Source organism: Mytilus trossulus, unplaced genomic scaffold, assembly GCF_036588685.1.
Source record: "Mytilus trossulus isolate FHL-02 unplaced genomic scaffold, PNRI_Mtr1.1.1.hap1 h1tg000210l__unscaffolded, whole genome shotgun sequence".
NCBI lineage: Eukaryota > Metazoa > Mollusca > Bivalvia > Mytilida > Mytilidae > Mytilus > Mytilus trossulus.
The window spans coordinates 1,083,555-1,107,432 of NW_026963310.1; the positions used below are offsets into that span (position 1 = coordinate 1,083,555).

Sequence of the window (23,878 nt, forward strand, 5' to 3'; positions counted from 1 at the left end):
TTAATAACATGCCAGGGCCAGCCCTTAATTAAACTGAAAGATTGTCTTAATCATATGAATATTGAACATTATCCCTCCAGTTGAGGATTAAGTATCATACTATCATAAAATATGAACAGAATGTAACGGCTGTATCATGAAAACAACTGTCTTTAGAAGAAATGTGTTTATTTCTGATGCAAAGACTCGTAGAAGTGAATCAAAAAGTAAAATCACAAAAATACTGAACTCAGATGAAAATCCATTAGGAAAGTCCATAATCACATTGCAAAATCAAATAACAAAACGCATCAAAAACGAATGGACAAGAACTGTCATATTCCTGACTTGGTACAGGCATTTTCAAATGTAGAAAATGGTGGATTAAACCTGGTTCTATAGCGCTAACCCTCTCACTTTAACAACAGTCTCATCAAATTCCATTATATTTACATGATGTGTTAAATAAACAGTCAAAATATGGGTACATCAGTCATCGTATAACAATTTTAAAAGGGGACAATTTAACCGAACACAAAAACATCTATCTACATATAAATTACCAAACTTTCAGCTGATATGTGAGACTACCATCATGTTTGTGTCCACATGTGTTATTGAAATTGCAAATTTTTTCATCTTTTTGAGAAGGGGCGCTTCGACACGTCTAATTTATCATAGGCCCAGTTTTCAAGTTGATCAACTTTGTTTGTTTACTACAAAAATGAAATGTGGATTTCTTTGGTATACTAAATCTAACAATATATTTAGATTTCTGAATTTTTGGCCCTGTCATTGAATTTGTCCACATTGAGGTCAAAAATAAAAAATCAGAATTGAATTCTTGGGATTCTTTGATATGCTGAATCCATCCATGGCCTTTTGATTAGACAATATAAGTTTAGTGTCTTGAAATATAAAATTTATTTGTATGAGGCTTAGAAACGGGGGAAATGCGAGGTTCTAATGAGCATTTGCCCTGTTTCGTGCCGAATACAAATAAATTTCATATTTCAAGACACTATATGTATATAGTTTTTATACTGAAATCGATAAAAAATTAAATAAAATATGTAACAAATATTGTTAAAAAAAAGTATTTAGAATTCCCCTCTTGGAAAACCATTTTGGGGTATTTCCCTATGACTAGTGACGGTAGGACATTGACATGTAAGGAATTAGAAAGGGAAAATGAACATAGTACAATGTATATTAATTACCAATTTGAAGACAAGTTTAAATTCAAAAAGTTTGACAATTGTTACTACACGTCATGGTTGTGATGTGACGTTGATGAAATACAGTAGTTCACTTCAATATTTCCACTTACCTGCCTCCTTAACTAATTGCAATTTCCCTCTACTTCCCTATACGTTCGTCGAGTTTTTTAATATAAATACGGTAATACCTCCAGTTATCTCCCTTACGAAGTTACGTAACTCTTCAGTTTCTCTCAGCGGCAGCCATTAAAGCACATGTGTGGCTTTCCCTGTACGTTTATTTGGATTTTAAGAGTTGTATCGTAAGATGGAGAAACAGGATGATAGGTTTAAGAAGTGTGTAAAGTGTCCGGACAGGATGAATACGTTGGATGAGCACGATGAATGTTACAAACATCGTATTTGTAACGAGTCATTCCCATGCAAAATTTGTAAAAATTGGACGAAGGAGCATCGGAGTGTGGTCATGAAAATGATTGAAAAAAGTTCAGAAGACAATTAATTGAATAAACTGTCTCAACCTGTCTGTAGATGGGTTGACAGATTTCAAAGACATAAGTCCACCTGTGGAGGCGGCAGTCGGAGCTTCAAATGACGACACTGTCACTGAAAACGCACCTGACAACAGCACTTGTATGGTCGATATTTCGGCCATTGTACAAGAACAGGTACAGTTACAAATACAAAACTTATTCAAAAAGAAATTGATTGATATCAATGCTAATGTTCTTGAAGTTCAACCTCCTGGAAAGCCTAGTTCTGTAACTTTGCCAAACCAAAGGCCACATTTTGACAAGTTCAAAAGCTATGACGATCAGATGTCTTTAATGACAAATGTTGATCAAGATCAAATTTCGTATCTTGATCCAGAAGAAAAGATTGATGGGTCTGCATCCCCACGATCTAGTCAAATGTTTACATGCACCCCAGTCGAGGTGCCAGAAGGGGCACCTGGGGCTTCTGATCCAATTGAGTGGATTTAATTATTAATAAAATGGCAACGGTTCTAAATATAGAACCTGAATCTTCAGAGACTCAGCAGGAACGTCCTTTTGTTTCGGCAAGGCTAAATCCTGACAAGAATGATAAAAAATCGGCAATTGAATTACCTTTGGAAGGAACAATTATTGACATGGTCAAATCTGTAGAAAAGGAAGCTATCTCTGGTCATTTGAAAAACAGAGCTGTTCGTGGCAGGGATGATAAGGCTTTCATGGTTAAGAAAGATGATTTTAAGCTTTCTGTAGTCCTCCTAAGTTAGATGACAATATTGAGGAAGGGCTACCTATTGGTCATAAAGGCAATTCTTTTAAATCTGGAGTTGGTATTCCACCTTTTCACAGAGAATTAGATAATGATTTTCGTCGTATGGACAATTCTGCCAGAGCACTTTTTAGAGCAGTTTCATATGGTACTATGATTTCTGCCTTTTTAGATGAGGCAACTTGTGAGGATGATAGAATTGAAGTACGTAAAGCATTAATTTATTGCTTTAGAAGTATGGCCGATTTATCAGGCAGAATCATGGCAAATTCAGTATTAAGTAGAAGAAAACTTTTTCTGAAAAATGTTAACTTCATTAGTAAGTCTACAGAAAAGAAGTTGTTAAAGTTGCCCGTTTTTGGCAGTCAACTTTTTAATGGAAAATACTTTGACACACTGCATACATCAGCAGAAAATTTACGGGATGCTAGAGAAACCCAGAATGTTTACAATAATGCTGGTAGTTATAGCAAGAACTTTAACAAGTCTAGAGATGATCGCACTCAGGTAAATGACTTTAACAGAAAGAGGAAAGGCGATTATTCTGATAATTCTGAGAGTGGAGCTAAAGTTGCCAGAACTAACACTTACTCCAACAAAGATAATTTTCGTCCAGGAAATATTTCAAGGAAAGGAAATTTTTTTCGGAAAGCAGCTGGGAGCCCAAAAGGTATCCCAGCTCCAAGGAAATAAGTTCATAGAACCTTGTACAAACTGTAAATATAAGTCCCCAGGTAGGGGCACGTTTGCTAATGTTTCACAGGAAGTGGACAAAGATCACAGGAGATCAATGGGTTTTAGAAACTTTACTGGAAGGACTAAAACTGGAGTTTATGAGTCATCCATGTTTAAACATAAAAGAGACAAGTGTTCCAAGATATGGTATTCACGAGTCGGTCATTTTAACAGAAATAAGTGTTTTATTAGAAAAAAACCGTTATAGAACATGTTCCTGTTGGGCAAGAAAACTTTGGTTATTACAGCACAGTTTTCGTAGTTCCAAAACGACAAGGAGGTCTGAGAACGATTCTCAATCTAAAACCTCTAAACCAAATAGTAGTGCCTCATCATTTCAAGATGGAAACACTCCATTCTATTATGAAGGCTTTAAAAAAGGGAGACTGTGCAGTAACACTGGATTTAGCAGATGCATATTTTCATATCCCATGCCAATTCACACAGATTACAAACAATTCCTGAGATTCCGATTTCTAGGTCACAGCTACCAATTTCGAGCAATGCCATTCGGGCTCAAATCTGCCCCAAGAGTATTCACAAAGATCATGGCTGTATTAGCAGCATACCTACAAAAATTAATGATTCAGATATTCATGTATCTAGACGATTGGCTGATCAGCAAATCAGACAAAACAGCTCTTTTAAAGCAAATGAATTTTGTACTCCGTCTAGTTCAAGATTTGGGACTTATAGTAAATCAGAAAAAGTCAAACTTAATACCAACCCAACATATAGAATACTTGGGAGCCCTTTTCAATCTAGAGAAAGGGATAGTAACACCAACAGAGACAAGCTTTCAAAGTTTTTTGGAAATAATACATGCATTACTAAACAGTCAACAGGTTCAAGCAGTAGTAATTTTAAAATTACTAGGTCTGATGGCTTCATGCATTTACCTAATACCCATGGGAAGATTACATATGAGGTCAATCCAACTTTATTTGTTAGCACTATGGTTGCCAAACATCCAACCATTAAATCAGTTCATTCCTGTACGAATGAGCTTGACAGTACATTTAAGATGGTGGACAAATCGGACAAATATTTTCAAAAGAATGCCTTTACAGGAGCCGACAATTCAATTGACATTGATCACAGATGCCTCAGAACTAGGATGGGGAGCTCATCTAGGAACTTGGCAGACATCAGGAATTTGGCCAAAGTCTTATCAACTAAAACATATCAATTGGTTGGAATTGAAGGCTGTACACCTAGCTCTTCAACAAGCTGTACAGATCGTGAAAGACAAGAATATTTTGATAAGGTCGGACAATACAACAGTGATAAGTTATATCAACAAACAGGGCGGAACCCATTCGCCAGAACTGTGTTACCTAACTTGGGACCTTTATCAATGGTGTATTCAGAACAAAGTGACTATCCGTGCAGTTCACATTCCGGGAAAGATAAATCTTCTAGCAGATGCTCTTTCAAGGGGGGAAAATCTTTTCAAAATGACAGAATGGACACTCAGCAATATGATAGTAAATATGATATTTCAGAGACTGGGAACTCCAAGTATAAATCTGTTTGCAACAGCTCAGAACAAAAAGTTAGCAGTTTATTGCTCTCCGGTTCCAGACATAGCAGTATTTCAAGTAGATGCTCTAACTGTAAATTGGAGCGGCATATGCATATGCATTTCCTCCTCCAATCCTTGTTCCTCGGATATTACAGAAGATTCGAGAAGAAAAGACAGTTGTTCTTCTAATAGCACCAATGTGGCCAAGACAATCTTGGTATCCTCAGATATTGGATCTAATGATAGATATTCCAATAAAACTACCACTTCTGCCAGATCTGCTTTAACAAATTCACAATCGAATACAAATATTTCATCAGAGTCCAGAAACATTGAATCTTGTGGCATGGAAATTATCAAATTGCGCCATAAGTCAAAAGGATTTTCTGAAAAAACTGCAGAAATTATGGCAAATGCCAGAAAAACATCTACTCAAACAGTGTATGATGCAAGGCTCAGAATATATGACAGTTGGTGTAAAGAACAAAATATCAGTTCCACTTCTTCAACTATACCAGAAGTAGCAGAATTTTTCTTATATCTTTCTACTGTAAGAAAATGCAAACCACAGACTATTACGGGTTACAAGTCAGCCATAGCTTTGATTCATAATAATGGATTAGAAATTTCAAATAGTTCTGAGTTATCATCATTGATTAAAGGATTATTTAATATGAATCCACCAATTCGTCAATTGACTCCAAATTGGAATTTACCTTTAGTTTTATTGATGCTTACAAAACATCCTTTCGAACCTTTAGATTCAATTGAATTAAAGTTTTTAACATTCAAAACAGCTTTTCTAGTAGCTATTGCATCAGCCAGTAGAGTTAGTGAAATTCATAGCTTATCATTAGATGATGGACATTTTAGATTTGAAAAAAATGGAATTAAACTATTACCAAATATGCAGTTTCTTGCAAAAACACAGACTTTGAATAGGCCTTGGGAGCCATTATTCATTCCTTCATTTAATTCTTATGCAACTGATTCTGAGGATTTAAAACTATGCCCTTGCCGTGCATTAAGGATTTACATAAATAGAACAAAATCTATAAGGATATCAAACAGACTGTTTGTTACTTATCAAAAGAACCATCATAAAGAAGCTTCAAAGGATTCTATTGCAAGATGGATTGTTAATACAGTGCGATATGCATATGAAAATGCAGATAAAGACACTTTAAAAACAGTAAGAGCACATGATACAAGAAGACTCTCTACTTCATGGGCTTTATTTTGTGGTGTATCAGCTGAAGAAATTTTAAAAGCAGCTCACTGAACATCTGAAACTACTTTCACTTCATTCTATTTGAAGGATGTTCCAGACCACCAGTCCATTTTTGCCAATTCAGCAATTTTGGATTCTTTCAAGAGAGGAAGACAGAAATAGGTGAATATGATTTTTTAATTCCTTATTTAATTCCTTTCCCACCTCCTTAAGTAGGGCTGCAAATTCTTTTGCAATTAGTTAAGGAGGCAGGTAAGTGGAAATATTGAAGTGAACTAGGATTTTTGTGGGTAAAATCCTTGTTCATGAAATATTTACACTTACCTGCCTCACCCGCCCTCCTCCCCTCTCGAGGAATATTTTAATATTGGTCTCGAGAAACTGAAGAGTTACGTAACTTCGTAAGGGAGATAACTGGAGGTATTACCGTATTTATATTAAAAAACTCGACGAACGTATAGGGAAGTAGAGGGAAATTGCAATTAGTTAAGGAGGCAGGTAAGTGTAAATATTTCATGAACAAGGATTTTACCCACAAAAATCCTAGTTCCGGTAAGAAGACGGGGCTTATAGGTAGGTTGAGGTCATTGACGTATAAAGCTAACATTTATAGGTATAGTTTTATCTGCATAGTAAAATAGCTGACTGCAGTATCGAATTAGATTTTGGATATTGGACCATAACAGGTAAACAATTTTTTTTCAAGTTCATTAGACCACATTCATTCTGTGTCAGAAACCTATGCTGTTTCAACTATTTACAGTGATTTGACTGTTGGTGTTGCTATTCAGCAATTGCAACTCATTCAAAATTTTGACCAAATTGCAATTTTGTTTAATTAAACCAAACTGTTCCAACTGGTTAAAATATTGAACAAAATGTGAAAGTGCAAGGTGAAAAAATAAAACATACTTACAATCCTATAAGACTAACTTCACTTTAATGACGTTGTGACAAAATAAGTGTATCAGTTTGTATAGTAGTCCAGTCAATCTAGCATAAATTTGACCCTAACCCGAAAGTAATTGCAACAGAAGATATTTAAGTTTTAATCTTTAGCATTATACCTCAAATATACACAGAAAAAAGTCCCATAAAATCTAACTTGAGGAAGATTAAAAAAATCACCATTTAAAATTCCTATGGAGATTTGCATTGGAAAGGGAGGTAACTCTTGCAAAAAAGGCAGAAATATCAATAAAAATTGATACAAAATTATAAATTTACCGCTTCTATTTACCAGAATGTATTGATTCTTGATATTTCAGCGGTCTTCAGAGTATAACAAACAACTCTAATGGTGTTTTCATATATTTTATCAAGCTATAATCTAGATTTCGTAATTCATTAATTAATTAATCTCAAATTTAATAAAAAATAATTGAGCATGTATTCTTCTTTTTGTGGTTTAAAGTTTCTTTAGATAAGTAAGTTGCTAAAAAAGTATAATATACAGATATAAACAATACCAAATTTTCACATTATTTTTTCAAAATGGTTACAAAGCTTCAAATTTGCAATTTCTTCAATGAAAAAAAACTGAAATATAAAACTACCCATAACAATTTTGTTTTGTGCATTTCATGAGTAGAAGATTACATAAGTTAGTCAAATACTAGCTTATAACCCCACCAAAGTATCATACTTTACATAAATTTCAAGAAAAACAACCAAAAACTGACAAAAAAAGACTCATTTTTGCAAGAGTTATCTCCCCTTCCAATGTTAATTTCCATAGGAAATTAAAAATGCTGATTTTGAGTTTTTCTCGAGTTAGATTTTATGGGACTTTTTTCTCTGTATATAAAGGGCATAATGCTATAGATTAGAACTAAAACATTTTCTGTTGCAATTAGTTTGAGGTTAAATCTTAGTTTGACTGGACTATAGGTATATTGTAGTCATTTCCATGCCAAAGTAGTCATTATTATAGTATTCTATATTCATAAGAATCGGATATCATTTTAATAAAAAAACATCATATTATATCCAGTGAAATAACAATCTGCTATTGATAAGTTTCTATGGGGAGATAACCTAAAATATTATTCTTATGAATAAAGACTTTAAAAGAAAAAAAATATTATCTCCCCATGGACACTTCCTAACATTTTACTGAATATGTAATGTTTTAATTCACATAATGTCTGCTTCTTATGAATATAGAAAACTTATAGAAAGAAAAACTTTATGAAAGCTTAGTTTGGACATTTTTATAGCAATTCAAAATAATAATATTTCCTTCAGCATGGAAATGACTATTATATACCTAAACAAACTGATAAACTAATTTTGCCACAACATCATTAAGTATATTTATAGATTATCGTTGATTATCTCCACGAGATTGATTTTCTCGTTGAGCTGGTACAGCGAAAGTGAGAAAAGCAATCGAGTTGAGATGACCAATGATAATCTGTTTATCGCTATTTTACCTATGACGACGTTGTCAATTTCGTTAGCAACTCCACGTGGCCTCCTTAGTTTCAAGCAATAATTTTCCATCTCAAGCGAGAAGCATATGAAAATTATCACAAAAAAAGATCAAAGGAAATATGCACAAAATAGCGATAATTTATTTTATCACCTTGCACTTTCACTACTTGACTGGTTTTCTACAGCAGTTAGTTCAAATTTCTGACCAGTTGAACACTTTGATTTTATAAAACAAACTGCAATTGGTGGATAGCAACACTAACAAGCAAGTCACTGTCATCACAATCTAAATTCAGAGTCGTATCAATCATGAATGTTGTGTCCATACTTGCCCCAACTGTTCAGGGTTCGACCTCTGCGGTCGTATAAAGCTGCGCCCTGCGGAGCATGTGGTTGTAACACGCGGTGTTATAAAGAACTACTCAGCCGCTAGGTTGATGTGCATACCCGTAGCCAGGGGGGAAACACATGAGCACTGTTAAAGTCAAGGTTCTGTTCGATTTGTGACTGGTAAAGTGGAGTTTGTGAGTCCAACGAACCTCCCCTTGGAAATTCCTGGCTACGGGCCTGATATGTACGGGATTGCACACACTGAAGTCGTCATTATTGAGAGCGAAAGATTCAAAAAGTATTATTAAATTTTTGTATCAAATGTTGTTTCGATGAGTCTGCTGATTTTGCATTGGTTTCAATGAAATAAATTGATTTCACAGTTATATAACTACGTTAACCGATAGTTGCATTAATCTGTTATATTAAAACACATGGTGTACTGTTGTCAAGACATTGTCTATTCACTACATTCGAATGCGTGTAAAACATGGACAATGTAATACTGTTTTTGTTGTTAAGGGTTGTATGTGAGGAGATCCAGTTAAGAGAGAAAAAAAGGGGGGGGGGGGGGGGCGTGCTCGGTTAACTTCTGAAAGAAACTTGAACGATAATAAGCTTGCGATTAACAATCACTGAATGGGTTCCGTTTTCATATATTTTGAATAAGACAAATGGGAAAACCTATCAAAAAGTTATGAGGGATTTCTTTCTTTTACTTTGAGAGATTACGGATTTAACAAATATCTGATGTAAGAGGAGCGAAAGATACCAGAATGACAATCAAACTCATAGATTGAAAAGAAACTGGCAACGCCATGGCTAAAAAATAAAAAGACAAAACAGACAAATAACTACGATAAAAGAGGGACGAAAGATAATCAACGTTTGATTAGTTACAAATACTATTATTGCAATCACCAGTCTTGTCATATATTTCATATTAATGTCACAGCCTTAATATCACATATCACGAAGCGTATAAGGTGACATAGTTCGATGGATGATGAGAACTAAGTATCGTAATACATATAGTAAAGAGGGGGGATAGGAGGGGTCCTGATCCCGAAATCCCGGGCTTAAAAACACGAAATCCCGAGGTCCCGAATTTAAATAAAGTAAATCCCGACGTCCCGAAATTCGAAAACAAGAATTCTCGGATCCCGAAATGGTCAATCCCGAAATCCCGAGCTTAAAAACACCCGATCCCGGAGTCCCGATAAAGGTCCTATCCCCCTCAGTAAAACCTCTCATTTTAATCTGACGTATCTTTGTCTTAGTTTGCATTTGTAACATAAAACATAATGTGAGAAATGCACAGCGAGTCTGATTTGCTTAATTAGCGATATTCACATAAGGTATGGGACTTTATGGCACCATCTTATTTCACTTTGGTGCTTTTATTTTAATTTAACTTGAAATAATTCTGCCAATGCGTCGACTGTGAAAGTTATTTCCATTATGTTCACATTTTCAGCATAACTGTAGACTACCAAGTCAGGCATATGACAGTTGTTATCCATTCGTTTGATGTATTTGGACTTTTGATTTTGTCTTTTGATTTTGGACTTTCCTTTTTGAATTTTCCTCGGAGTTCAGTATTTTTGTGTTTTTGCTTTTTACTATATATATCTATCTCATATTCATCAAAATTTAGGGGACATTTAAAAAAAAAGTATCTAACTTCACTTTCTGTTTCAAAAATTATTAAACTTTTACTTTCATTCTAAAAATGTACGCACGGTCAACGCTTTTCACTCACTCACTCACTCATCCTCTTCGTGCCTGTCAGCACATAAGGCCTCAACCAGTACTCGCCACATTTGCCTGTCTTTTGCCTTCTTCTCAATCTCCTTCCAGGTTTTCCCAAGGTCTTTCATCTCTGATTCAATCATTCTGCGCCAGGTCTCTTTTGGCCGCCCTCTTTTTCGTCTACCATCAGGTGTCCATCTCAAAGCAATCTTGGTGATATCCTCATTTCCTTTCCTCAATACGTGGCCAATCCAACGCCATCTCTTCCTTTTAATATCTGTTTCAATACAACACTGACTGGTTTTGTGGTACAGGTCTTTGTTGGAAATAGTATTGGGCCAGAATATCTTACAGATCTTCCTCAAGCAGGTGTTATGGAATGAGGAAAGCTCTTTCATGTCTGACTGGATAATTCTCCAGCATTCTGCCCCATATAGAAGGACTGACTTGACATTGCTGGTGTATATTCTGAGCTTTGTTTTCAGACTGATTGACCTTCTATTCCATATGGGCTGTAGTTGGCAGAATGCATATCTGGCTTTGCTTATTCTGGCTCTTATATCTTTTGCTGTTCCATTGGTGTTACTTAGCATGCTTCCAAGATAGGTAAAGTCCTCCACCTCTTCTATGATGTTATGTCCCAAGTTCACTGGTTGTATTGTGTTACTGCTGATGTTCATGAGCTTGGTCTTCTTCTCATTTATAGTCAGTCCTATACTTTGTGCTGTTTCATTCAGTCTGGTGGTTTTGTTCTGCAGGTTGTTTCTGTTGCTGGATAGTAGACAGATATCATCAGCAAAATCTAAATCCTCAAGAAAAGAATTCATGGTCCATCTGATGCCTGTGATTTCATTACCCAATGTTGTTCTCATACACCAATCTATTGCTGTAATGAATAAGATAGGAGAAATTACACAACCTTGTCGTACTCCAGATGTTACTTGGAACCATTCTGACTGTTGACCGTTATGTAATACACAGCATTCATAGTTGTTGTAGAAAGCTTGTATTAAGGTGATTATTTTAAAAGGTACACCATATGCCTTAAGGATGGCCCATAAGCAACTTCTTTTAATACTGTCAAAGACTCTACGATAGTCAATGAAATTAAGGACTAGTTTGTTTTGCCACTCTATACTTTGCTCTATTATATTTCTGATTGTAAATATATGGTCGATACATCCTCTTCCTGGTCTAAACCCTGCCTGCTGTTTCCTCAAAATTTCATCTATAGCGTCATCTATTCTGTTTAAAAGTACTCTCAGTAGTATCTTGCTTGGTACTGACAACAAAGTTATGCCACGCCAGTTGTTGCAGTCACTTTGGTCTCCTTTCTTGAGATGTTTGATTATAAGACCCTTTGCCCAATCATTTGGAATAGTGTCATGCCTCCAGATATGTTTAAACAGTTCATGAAACATGGTTGTACTAGTTTCTATGTCTGCTTTAAGCATTTCAGCTGTTATTGCATATAAGCCAGGTGACTTCCCGTTCTTGAGTCTAAGTATAGCCTTCCTGATCTCATCCATTGATACTTCCCCAATATCGATGTCTAGTTCCATTCCAAACTGTTCTATAACTGGAACATCTGCCTGGTGTTCAGCATTCAATGTTTCTTTAAAGTGTTCAGTCCATCTCTCCAGTTGCTGACTTTCTGAGGCTAGTTTTTTACCATCCTTGGACTTACATGGTACACTGGAGCTCATGTGCTTACCACTTAATTCTTTTGTGATTTTATAAACTGCTAAGTTCTCCTTTAGAAGCTGCTGTCTCTGCTTCTTTAGCAAGTGTCTCTAGGTATAATGCCTTATCTGCTTTTGCTTTACGTTTTACTTCTTTGTCCTTGACTGAATATTCTTTCCTTAGAGTAGTTTGGATTCGTTCTGATTTTGTGCTGTTCAATATTATCTTTATGTCTTTTCTCTGCTGAATGCTAGTCCATGTGTCATCACTTATCCATTTCTTCCTTTCACGTTGTCGGATCCCTAGAGTGTTTCTTGATGTTTCTTTAAACACAGTTTCAATCCTACTCCATCCCTGTTCTATGCTTTCTACAGTAATTGGCTTGTGGTCTTGTAGGTTTTCCAAGACTTGAAACCTGTTTCTTAACTCGATCTTAAATTTCTTGAGAATTTCAGGTTGTTTTAATTTGACTGTGTCGAATATTTCCCTCTTGTTGGTTCTATTCTTGACTGCTTTTCTTAGCTTCAGTCTAATTTTACCACAAATCAAGTGATGGTCACTACCACAGTCTGCTCCTCTCATAGCTCTCACGTCATAAAGTGAGTTTTTCCTTCTTCCGTTAATCATCAAATGATCTATCTGGTTTTTGTCACGACCATTTGGGGAGTTCCATGTGATTTTATGGATGTTTTTGTGTGGAAAAAGTGTACCTCCAATAACAAGGTCGTTATCTCCACAAAAATCTACAAGTAGTTCTCCATTTTCGTTTATAGTGCCAAGTCCATGTTTGCCCATAACTCTTTCTCTATCTAAGTTATCATTTCCTACTTTAGCATTCATATCACCTAAGACTATAAGGATGTCATGTCGTGGTGTTTTGCAGATTATACTTTGGAGTTTCTCATAAAAAGTTCTTTTTGTTTCATCATCTGCATCATTTGTTGGTGCATAACATTGTATCATTGTCATTTTGGCATAGGTAATGAATGCTAAAGTAGGAAGCATGCTAAGTAACACCAATGGAACAGCAAAAGATATAAGAGCCAGAATAAGCAAAGCCAGATATGCATTCTGCCAACTACAGCCCATATGGAATAGAAGGTCAATCAGTCTGAAAACAAAGCTCAGAATATACACCAGCAATGTCAAGTCAGTCCTTCTATATGGGGCAGAATGCTGGAGAATTATCAAGTCAGACATGAAAGAGCTTTCCTCATTCCATAACACCTGCTTGAGGAAGATCTGTAAGATATTCTGGCCCAATACTATTTCCAACAAAGACCTGTACCACAAAACTAGTCGGTGTTGTATTGAAACAGATATTAAAAGGAAGAGATGGCGTTGGATTGGCCACGTATTGAGGAAAGGAAATGAGGATATCACCAAGATTGCTTTGAGATGGACACCTGATGGTAGACGAAAAAGAGGGCGGCCAAAAGAGACCTGGCGCAGAATGATTGAATCAGAGATGAAAGACCTTGGGAAAACCTGGAAGGAGATTGAGAAGAAGGCAAAAGACAGGCAAATGTGGCGAGTACTGGTTGAGGCCTTATGTGCTGACAGGCACGAAGAGGATGAGTGAGTGAGTGAGTGAAAAGCGTTGACCGTGCGTACATTTTTAGAATGAAGCGCTTCCGCGCTTCATACAAAATGTGCTTCGGTCAACGCTTTTACACCCCAATAAATTTACAAAAAGAAGCATTCAATACTTATAATTACATACAATCCTAGGTAACTAACCAACATTGTGGAAGTTGCATGAACTCCAAATTGAGTAAGATTGAGAATTACCACAGGATGAGCGTGGCATGTACCACTCAACATGTGAATCCATAACTGAATAAAAAATAAATGTCGGCAAAAGTATAGAATCTATATTTGTTAAACCCCATACTTTATTCGAAATTATTACTTTGTAATCTTTGCGCCATTGAGTAGTTTTTTTTTATAATTTAAACGCGTATGTGACGTTTACAATTTTATACCTGGTATCTATGATTTCGATGAACATGTGAACATTGGTGGCCTTGTGATATTTTCTGCTCTTTAGTCGGGTTGTTGTCTCTTTGACAAATACAACGTTTCCATTCTAAACTCTATTGATTCTAATTTGAAGTTAAATATATTTAATATCTTATCAATTAATAAAATCATCATATATACCAATATTAAAATGGTGTTCGCTAGAAGCGTGTTATGTCTACAAAAGACTAATTAGGGGCGCTCGATAAAAAAGAGGCAAAATGCAGTAGAAGTTTAGGACAATTAAGTCCCCAAATTTCAGAAAGGTAATGTACAAAAAAGCTGAAGTTATCAGTTCCTGCGGTAGAAAACTTTAGTATTTTATTAATTTGTGAATGGTTGACCTCCCGTCTATCCTCTTAAAATTTTCGTAATTTTCTTCAGTTTCATTTTTTGCTATAAATGGTATAGTAGTAGCATTTTGAGAAACAGAGAATAATATAAATAAAGGATTGTCTTGTTTTATAAATTTACGATTTATTAAATTAAATGACAAATTCTTAATGATTTTTACTCTTATTTGCAATATGTTACATATACATTTTCTATTTTAATATCTGCATTCATTCGTAGCTTTAAATTTTTACTAAACACTCCTTTATAGAACAAAAATTTATAAAAATATGAGTCTTGTTTAACCACTGAAACAAGAGAAAACATGTGTTACATCCACGGACCACGCACAAGTTTTGATATTTAACAAACCATCTCTACCAACGTGTTATTAAAGAAATCTGCCGTCAAGTGTTCGGTTGTGTTAGCAATATTCTCCAGTCTTTATCGTAATGTAAGTACAGTTATACATTGACATAACATATTGTTCTTAGTAACTAATTTTTATAGAACCTATCATCATTACCCACTACTGGTATACATACGACAATATGTTTAAACTGTTTTGCCATCTTCAAATCATTTAATTCTGCTTCTCAAATAATTAAACATTACATACGATTGACATAGTACTACGATCATCCTTCTGGCTTTTTGTCGCACAAGTATTTTGATTTTAGATTGTGATATATATGTATGACTCAAATATATGGCAGGTTCCAAATCTATGACAGATTCCTAATCTATGGCAAATGTGACGTTACAAACGCCAAACAACTCAAATCTATGGCAGATTTTTGTTTTCTCTAAATCTATATATGGCAGATTTAACATATAACTTCACAATTCAATAACGCCGTATTACATCGTCGACGCTGCAAACGATGGCGGAACCCATAGATTTGAACACCATTCTAGTTGACGATGGTTTGTATAAAGATGTGACCCATTATCAAGAAAAGGGATACAATGAGCTGTACCGGTCGAAGCTCGCGATGAACAAGGACATCGCTTTTTTTAATAACGGATAGTTCAGAAAAGGAGTTATAGTATTATAGTAAACGTTTTACTGTCTACGGTTGGCAAAGCTTATCAAGTGAAACATGAAATTAACGGATACCAATTTTATTTAGATCGTCATAAAATGAAACTGATGCCATAACGATGAATAATATATTAATTGAACATTCAAACTGTTCATTTTTATTTATCCCCCTTTTATTTATTTATTAAAAATCCACCTTCTTGTTTGTTAAGGTACTTAATAACTTGTTGGTTAAATGAATGCACATATTAGACAATGTTTATTTTTACGAGGCACACCATTTCATTTGCATTATTTTCCATTTGCAATTCATTTCCTATAGAATTTGACACTAAAAATCCGACAAAGATTAGGAAATTACAAAACTTGCCATAGATTAGGATTGTAAAAAATCTGCCATAGATTTGGAATGGCATGACGTCACATTTGCCATATATTAGGAATCTGCCATAGATTTGGAACCCACCATAGATTTGAGTCCTACATATATATACTTATTATCACTTCTCCACAAATGTTGTTAGATTGGCATTGTCTATCTTTTAATTTCCCCAAAAATTAACCAAATACCATAAATGCATTTGAACTTTTGGTATTCAGCTGTGACGTTAGATCTGTCTCCGAATTATCTTTTCACGTCAGCCAAAATAACCTTTTAATTTTACGGTAACTAGTGTGATTTTAAGTAATGGTGGTGAAATTTGCATACAAGTGAAATTACGTCTACTTCGCACTTGTTAATGCCAGTTTTCATCACTTCAATGCATTTATTTTTGGCATGACGAATTAACGCAGACTTGAGTATTCTCTGTATTAGAGATAAAACATTTTCAATTTATCGCTTTTCTTGCGGCTGTCACGATTGTCATCAATGACAGTGTATTTTTCACTACTTTTCTATATATATTTTATATATAAACTCATCATAGATACCAGGAATAAAATTTTACACTTACGCCAGACGCGCGTTTCGTTTACAAAAGACTCATCAGTGACGCTCGAATAAAATATTAAAAAGGCAAAATAAGGTACGAAGTTAAAGAACATTGAGGACCGAAAATTCCTAAAAGGTTTGCCAAATACAGCTCAGGTAATCTATTCTAAGACTTGAGGTAGACAAGCCTTTGTATTTCAAAAATTCAAAGTTTTGTTAACAGTTAATTTATAATTATGAACGTATCAATGATAACTCAAGTCAACACAGAAATGCTGATTACTGGGCTGGTTATACCCTCGGAGAAATAAATCTCCACCAGCAGTGGCATCGACCCAGTCGTTGTAAATAAACTCATCATAGATACCAGGATTAAACTTTTACACTTACGCCAGACGCGCGTTTCGTCTACAAAAGACTCATCAGTGACGCTCGTCTACAAAAGACGTGGATATACAGCTTCCTTTAATGTTTCATATAATTTTGGTCTAAGTGTTCTACTGATTGATTGATTGTTAGTGTTTGAACGCCACTTTTAATCGCCACTTTTGGGTTATTTTTGTTGGCGGGCAGTTAGTATGAGTGCCTGGAGAATACCATCGACCTGCGATAGGAAAACTGACAATCCTTGTCAATTTAAGTTGGAGTCTAGTTCATCTACTGCCTGTCAACACTGTGGTTGTGAGTTTGAACTCGAACGTTGCATTTGGTTCTCGTCTCAAATCTTAATTAGTTTGCGATATAGCAGCAAAGAATGCTGAAAGAGAAATGAAAAATTAATTAAAAAAAATAATTGTACAGCCAAAAAGAATTAATTCAAAAGATTTATAAATCATATATCAGCTTTAAAAAAATAGAAAACACGATTTTGTCTACCAACGAATATCCGTTGGGCTCGACACAAAATGACTGTAGTTTTGATACAATTGAAGTTTGAAAAGTTCGTACAAAAATGGCTACAGAAGGGTACATAAACCTTAAGGTAGTATAAATACAAAGACCAAGTCAGGAAAATGACCATTGTTATATTATAGTTCGTTTCTGTGTGTGTAACATTTTAATGTTGTGTTTCGGTTGTCTCGTTGTTCTCCTCATATATTTGATGCGTTTCTCTCAGTTTTAGTTTGTAACCCGAATTTGTTTTTTTCTCTATCGTTTTATGAGTTTTGAACAGCGGCATTCTACTGTTGCCTTTATTTAAATATACAAAACCTAACGTATTTATCAACATGTTAAAATATAATTTGATTGAATGAGTTTCTCTTCTCTTTTACTATTGAATGCCAACGATAAACCTTATGTAGACAAAACATTTATGCGGTGTTTTAATTTATAAGGATGGGTTCTTAAATAAAATAATGATATGTTATACGCAATTATTTTAGACCTGTGCCGTGCCAATTTCCTTATAGTTTCCAATTTTTCACTTTTCTTTTATAAATTGCATACCATATATAAATTGATTATTAATAATAAAGATGCATTTGAAAAGACAGTAAGAAAGAAACTTCCAATGTGCTAAGAAATGAATGAGAAAAGTATTTAAGTTTTTCAACTATAGAACGATTTTTGTCGAGCCTTCTACTTTAGTCGAAAAAGCGAGACTAAGCGATCCTACATTCCGTCGTCGTCGGCGTCGTCGGCAGCGTCAACAAATATTCACTCTGTGGTTAAAGTTTTTAAAAATTTAATAACTTTCTTAAACTATTCTGGATTTCTACCAAAACTCAGACAGAAGCTTGTTTATGATCATAAGATAGGATCCAGAAGTAAATTATGTAAAAATAAAATTCCATTTTTTTGTATTCTATTTATAAATGGACTTAGTTTTTCTGCGGGGAAACATTACATTCACTCTGTGGTTAAAGTTTTTAAAATTTAAATATCTTTCTTAAACTATACTGGATTTCTACCAAATTTGGACAGAAGCTTGTTTATGATCATAAGATAGTATCCAGAAGGAAAGTTTGCAAAAAGAAAATTTCATTTTTTCTGTTTTTTACTTATAAATGGACTTAGTTTTTCTGCTGGGAAACATTACATTCACTCTGTGGTTAAAGTTTTTAAAAAAATAATGACTTTCTTATACAACTTTAAATTTGTACCAAACTTGGACAGAAGCTTGTTTATGATCAAAAGCTAGTATCTAGAAAGGAAGTTTTGTTAATATTTGGTACCTGTGTATCTGTATTTTACTTATAAATGGTCTTCCAGTTAACATTACATACAGTCTTCATTTAAAGTTTTTAAAACATTTATTCGATTCATAAACTATCCTGAAATTTTTACCAACTTGGACAGAAGCTTCCTACAATCAAAAGATAGTTTCAAGAGGAATATTTTTATTGATTGTTTTCCTTGTTTTTGTTGAGCCTGGGAGTTACAGCAAAAGTAGGCGAGACACTGGGTTCCGCGGAACCCTTACACATTTTTTTTAACTTGAGCCATTCACATTCTCTAACATTTCTCAAGCAACATTCAATCAGGTGCGGAAGTTTTCTTTTTGTGTGTGATACTTGATAAATAAAAGGGAAACATATCTGATATAGTGCACTTAATAAAAGGAAAAGCGTTCAATGGTAATTTCTCTCTCTTTCTGTTTTTTACTTTAAGAAAAAACTCATAAATGTTTACCAAATTATGATTGACGGTATAGCAAAAGAATATTATGTCTTCTTTTTTTTTTTATATATATTACAGATTTATCAAGAAACACGAGAAAAAACGAAACCATATTATAAAATGTTCTTCATGGTTAAAGTTTTAGTGTTAATGTGCTTATTAAAAGAGGATGTAGTCAATGGATGTCCCAATTTGAATTGTGCTTGTACTGGTACACAAGTTAATTGTCGTTTAAGACGATTCAATACCATACCGGCAGATATTTCCTCATCTACAACATATTTGTAAGTGCTATGTATAGCATGTTTTAATTAAAGTTGTGAATTCGTTATGCAGGTGAGCCATGAACAGCGTGTCGGACGCTATATTCACAAACTTTTATTTCTATTTATCGCTACTCAATTCTCATAAAAACAAACCCATTCAATTCAAAAGATACAAATTAAAAAAAATATTAGGGGATCATATGACGAACAAAGGGATCGGGATCAGGGAGTTTATATGTTATAACAAATGTTTGACGCTTTTTGTTACTTTTTGAAATCATAGCCGTAAGGAAAAATCATGGCGGGGTTAAATATGTGATCGCGACCCTCCCCTATACCTCTAGCCAATGTAGAAAAGTAAACGCATAAAAAACGCACATTAAAATTCAGTTCAAGAGAAGTTTGAGTCTGAAGTCAGAAGATGTAATAAAAGAAAATAAGCAAAATGACAACAATACATAAATAACAACAGTTTACCAGCAGTTACTGACATGCCAGCTCCAGACCTCAATGGAACTGAGTGAAAGATTATGTTTTCATCATAGGAATATCAGACACAATCCCTCCCATTAGGGGTTTAGTATTATACTATCATACAATATATGAGAAGAACATAACCCGTGTCATGCCAACAACTGGTCTTTAAATAAATGTGTTTAATCCCGATGCAAAGACCCTATAAGTAAATCAATGTTAATGCCAAAATACGTTATGATGTGTTGTTATTTTGTCGGAATATTTTCAAAACGAACAATCAAATACTTATTAATTTTCACGATACCATACTGTCATATGAATATTTGAATGAACATTGCTATATCAAAACAATCCACTAACAGAAATGATGTGATATTTTGCTTTTATCATATGTTAAGTAGTAATTACAGTAGTTTTGCATATTTGATAAATAGCCTGTTGTTTGATCCATATCGCACCCTTTATTGCATACCCTTCATCACACTTCTACCATTTATCGCATTCCCTTAATCACACCCCCCTTTTTTTTTAATTAAAGACAGTATTGTTGTTTTTTTTGCTTAAGAAAAAATTTCCTCAAAATAGGTCAATTTTTTTAATAACGTCACTGGTTTGTATGTGACTTCATAAACGTCAAGTTTTCATATATAATGTGACGTCACGAACGTCAAGTTTTCATATTTTTTGGCATACTAAATGCAAGTATAAAAAATACAAAACACACATAAAAATACAATAATAAACAAAATATTTTTAAGACAACAGCACACAAATTGTAAGGTAACCCAGGTGCTTCGAATAAGTAATTGAGCTCTTTGAAACAAGACAAAAGTAGAACAGAAGGTAACCCAGTGCTGTGGATGAGAAAACAGTTCATATACTATAATACTCTTCGGTTGAAATATATGATAAAGCGTATAAAACATGGCAAAAATCCGTATCACATGCCGTATCACCTTCGACCAATCTCACCACTCGGGCCTAACGGCCCTTGGGCTGATATTGATGTCTCGGGATGATACGACATATGATACGGATTTTGCCATGTATTATTCTCTATGTATTGTTCAGTTCAAATGACATAATTTCCCAGTCATTCCGTTATTTGATATGGTAATCAGAACATGAACATTTTGTGTGAGCTTCCCCTTTTAAATTAACATTGGATTTCGGTAGTTTTGTTAAGACTTATTTAATACATTCTCCAGTTTTACAGTTAACATGTAGTACAGTCCATTAATATGTCGATACATCTTAGTATGGTGTTCAATCCACTGATTTTAATGTATTATAAATTATAAATAATCACGCTTCTTTTATTATTTACTAACTTTTAGAGATTTGGCTGAGAACTTTATCTACAGTATAGCTGCCGATGCATTCACAAACCTTACAAAATTAATAGAAATGTAGGTATTATATAACATAGTATACTTTTGTTTTCAGTTTGGTGTTTTGTAACCAAAGTATGACGCAAAAATGTGTTTGACTAAATAATTAATTTGATTTCACACATTTGTGTTCGTGTCTATGGAAATATTTCTATCAACTTCAACATTTTTTGTGTCGGCGTGTTTGTTGGATTTTTTGGTAAATTTGTCTTAATTGCTTAGCCAATTGTGATGCATTTGTATTTAATTTTGGTTGCTGGATCCCAACATGTATATATTGTGTCTGTTAAGGTTGCTCATTCGATTTTCAACATAACGGAACTAAAACAACTGTAGCAAGCTAGCCATAAAACCAGGTTTAATATCAGAAAATATTATAATTTAAGGAATGTATCTCCCTCATGCAAAGCTCTGATTCCTTTCACGGATTTAGCTATACTTTTTGGACATTTCAGATTATAGCCCTTCATCTTTCATAAAAGCTTTGGACAAATATTTTGGCCACGAGCATCACTGAAAAGACATGTTTTGTCGAAATGCGCATCTGGTGCAAGAAAATTGGTACCGTTAACTTTATTATTTAATCTGCCATAGTCTTCGAAACATGACTGTACCAAGCCAGTAATATCACTTGGGTAAAGCTGATGACCGCTACTGCATTCAAGGTCATTCCAAGATGTCGGATGAAAAATTAGGTCAGTTTCTGTATTTTCTGTTAAAGTGTTTCTATATCATTTGCTTTACTAATCATACATTGAAACGACGTAAATTCATAAAAGAATCACTCGGAAATCACAAATTACTACCGAGAAATGTGCATGAATTTGAAAAAATCGTTAAGATGACCGTAAATCATAATAATCAAAATATTTTCAAGATGACCGTAACATATAACAAGGATGACCGTGATTGGTAAAAAGATGACCGTAACTTGTAAAGGATGACCGTAATTTGTAAAGGCTGACTGTAATTTATAAAAGGACGACCGACAATTCTAAGAAATATCCGTACTTGTATTCAAAGCTTTTTGTTGAGTTTGTCGATTTCAATAGGGGCTCGGTTAGCGGATATACATATGTTTCATAAATTTCTTTTTTTTTAAACTATTGGCCGTATGTTGAGTTCATGACAATGATAGTAAATTGCATATTTCTTGTAAACAATGAAATATTTATTGATAACGACGTTAAAATTCTAATACAAATTAACTGCGATACGACGAAAATTTGAAGAAACATGAATGTGTCCCTAGGACACAGATGCCTCATCTATCATTTTCTATGTTTAGTGGACCGTGAAAATGGGATAAAACTGTAATTTTGCATTAGAATTTAAAAGATCATACCATAGGGAAAACGTGTACTAAGTTTCAAGTTGATTTAACCTGCAGCTGGACAACGGATAAACAAACAGACGAACGCACACACAGACCAGAAAAACATAATGTTCATAAATGGAGCATAAAAAACATTAATAATACATACATGTATGAATATTCGGTAATCGAGCCCATGTGTATGGTTCCAGAGGAATCTGATTAAAATTTTAATTTGTCTTGATATATGCAGGCGGAAACCCAGTTGAAATAGAACAAAAGAATCGTAGCTTTGTTAGAGAAGGTGATAAATGTTTACTGTAATGTTAACTATAGTAACAAATTTTTTAAAGTTATTAGAAAAAAATAAAACGACAATTTTCTTCTCAATCAGGAAGTTTAATTTAAAAAAAAACATTTGCATAAGTTTTCAATTTATCTATTACATAGTAATGCAGAACAATAAGATTTCAAGTCGACGTCATGGGTACTATAAGTTTGATGTAGAAAATGCATACTGAACTCCGATTTTTTTTTACCATGGACGGAGAACATATCAATCTAATTTTTCTTGTCTTTTCCATTATGTGAATCAAGAAAAAAATTCCAAAAATAGGTAACGATGGTATCGAAAAGAGAAAATCGAGTGTACCTTTTTATGTTAGGGCGTGTTTGATTTGTATACTTTGTGTTTAAATAAAAACGTACATTAATTTTTTTACAAAAATTAGGCCGTTAGTTTTCTCGTTTGAATTGTTTTACATTTTCTTATCGGGGCCTTTTATAGCTGCCTATGCGGTATGGGCTTTGCTCATTGTTGAAGGCCGTACGGTGACCTAAAGTTGTTAATGTTTGTGTCATTTGGTCTTTTGTGGCTAGTTGTCCCATTGGCAATCATACCACATCTTCTTCTTTTTTTTATATAAAGCAAGAGTATTTGATATAGCATCTCGCTTCTGATTCTATTATTTTTATATATCAAAGCTACAGGTTGACTTTTATAACGTAAATAAACGACAGTACGAAAAGATGAAATGTATGGGACAGGTGAAATACCAATCTAATGAATTACAACATTTTTAGTCTGCCCTTCCATAAAATATTTCATCACATGTTTTTTTTAAATGTTTAAGAATTTTCGAAAATTCCACCTGACATCCGATTAGACAATAGTTTTAAGTTGAATCAATGCAGACAAGATCATTTACTGATGCTCATTAGCTCGTAGTTAAATTTGTCTTTTAAAATACAACTGATACCTATAAGGATCGTAATGGTGCTATGTGGATAAATTTATCGGGTTTCAAAAGCAAAATTGG

At 34.2% G+C, this 23,878-nt stretch overlaps 1 protein-coding gene across 1 annotated transcript; it reads right to left on the reverse strand.

Moving 5' to 3' along the window:
* Positions 1-12,205: 12,205 nt before the first annotated feature.
* LOC134700925 (craniofacial development protein 2-like) lies at positions 12,206-13,123 on the reverse strand. The gene has a single exon (XM_063562075.1). It carries the CDS (start codon positions 13,121-13,123, stop codon positions 12,206-12,208), a length of 918 nt encoding a protein of 305 aa, XP_063418145.1.
* Between the last annotated feature and the right edge of the window lie 10,755 nt (positions 13,124-23,878).

Bases quoted from the DNA above. Each gene is read 5' to 3' on its own strand.
- LOC134700925 (XM_063562075.1), bottom strand. From the start codon at position 13,123: ATGACAATGATACAATGTTATGCACCAACAAATGATGCAGATGATGAA.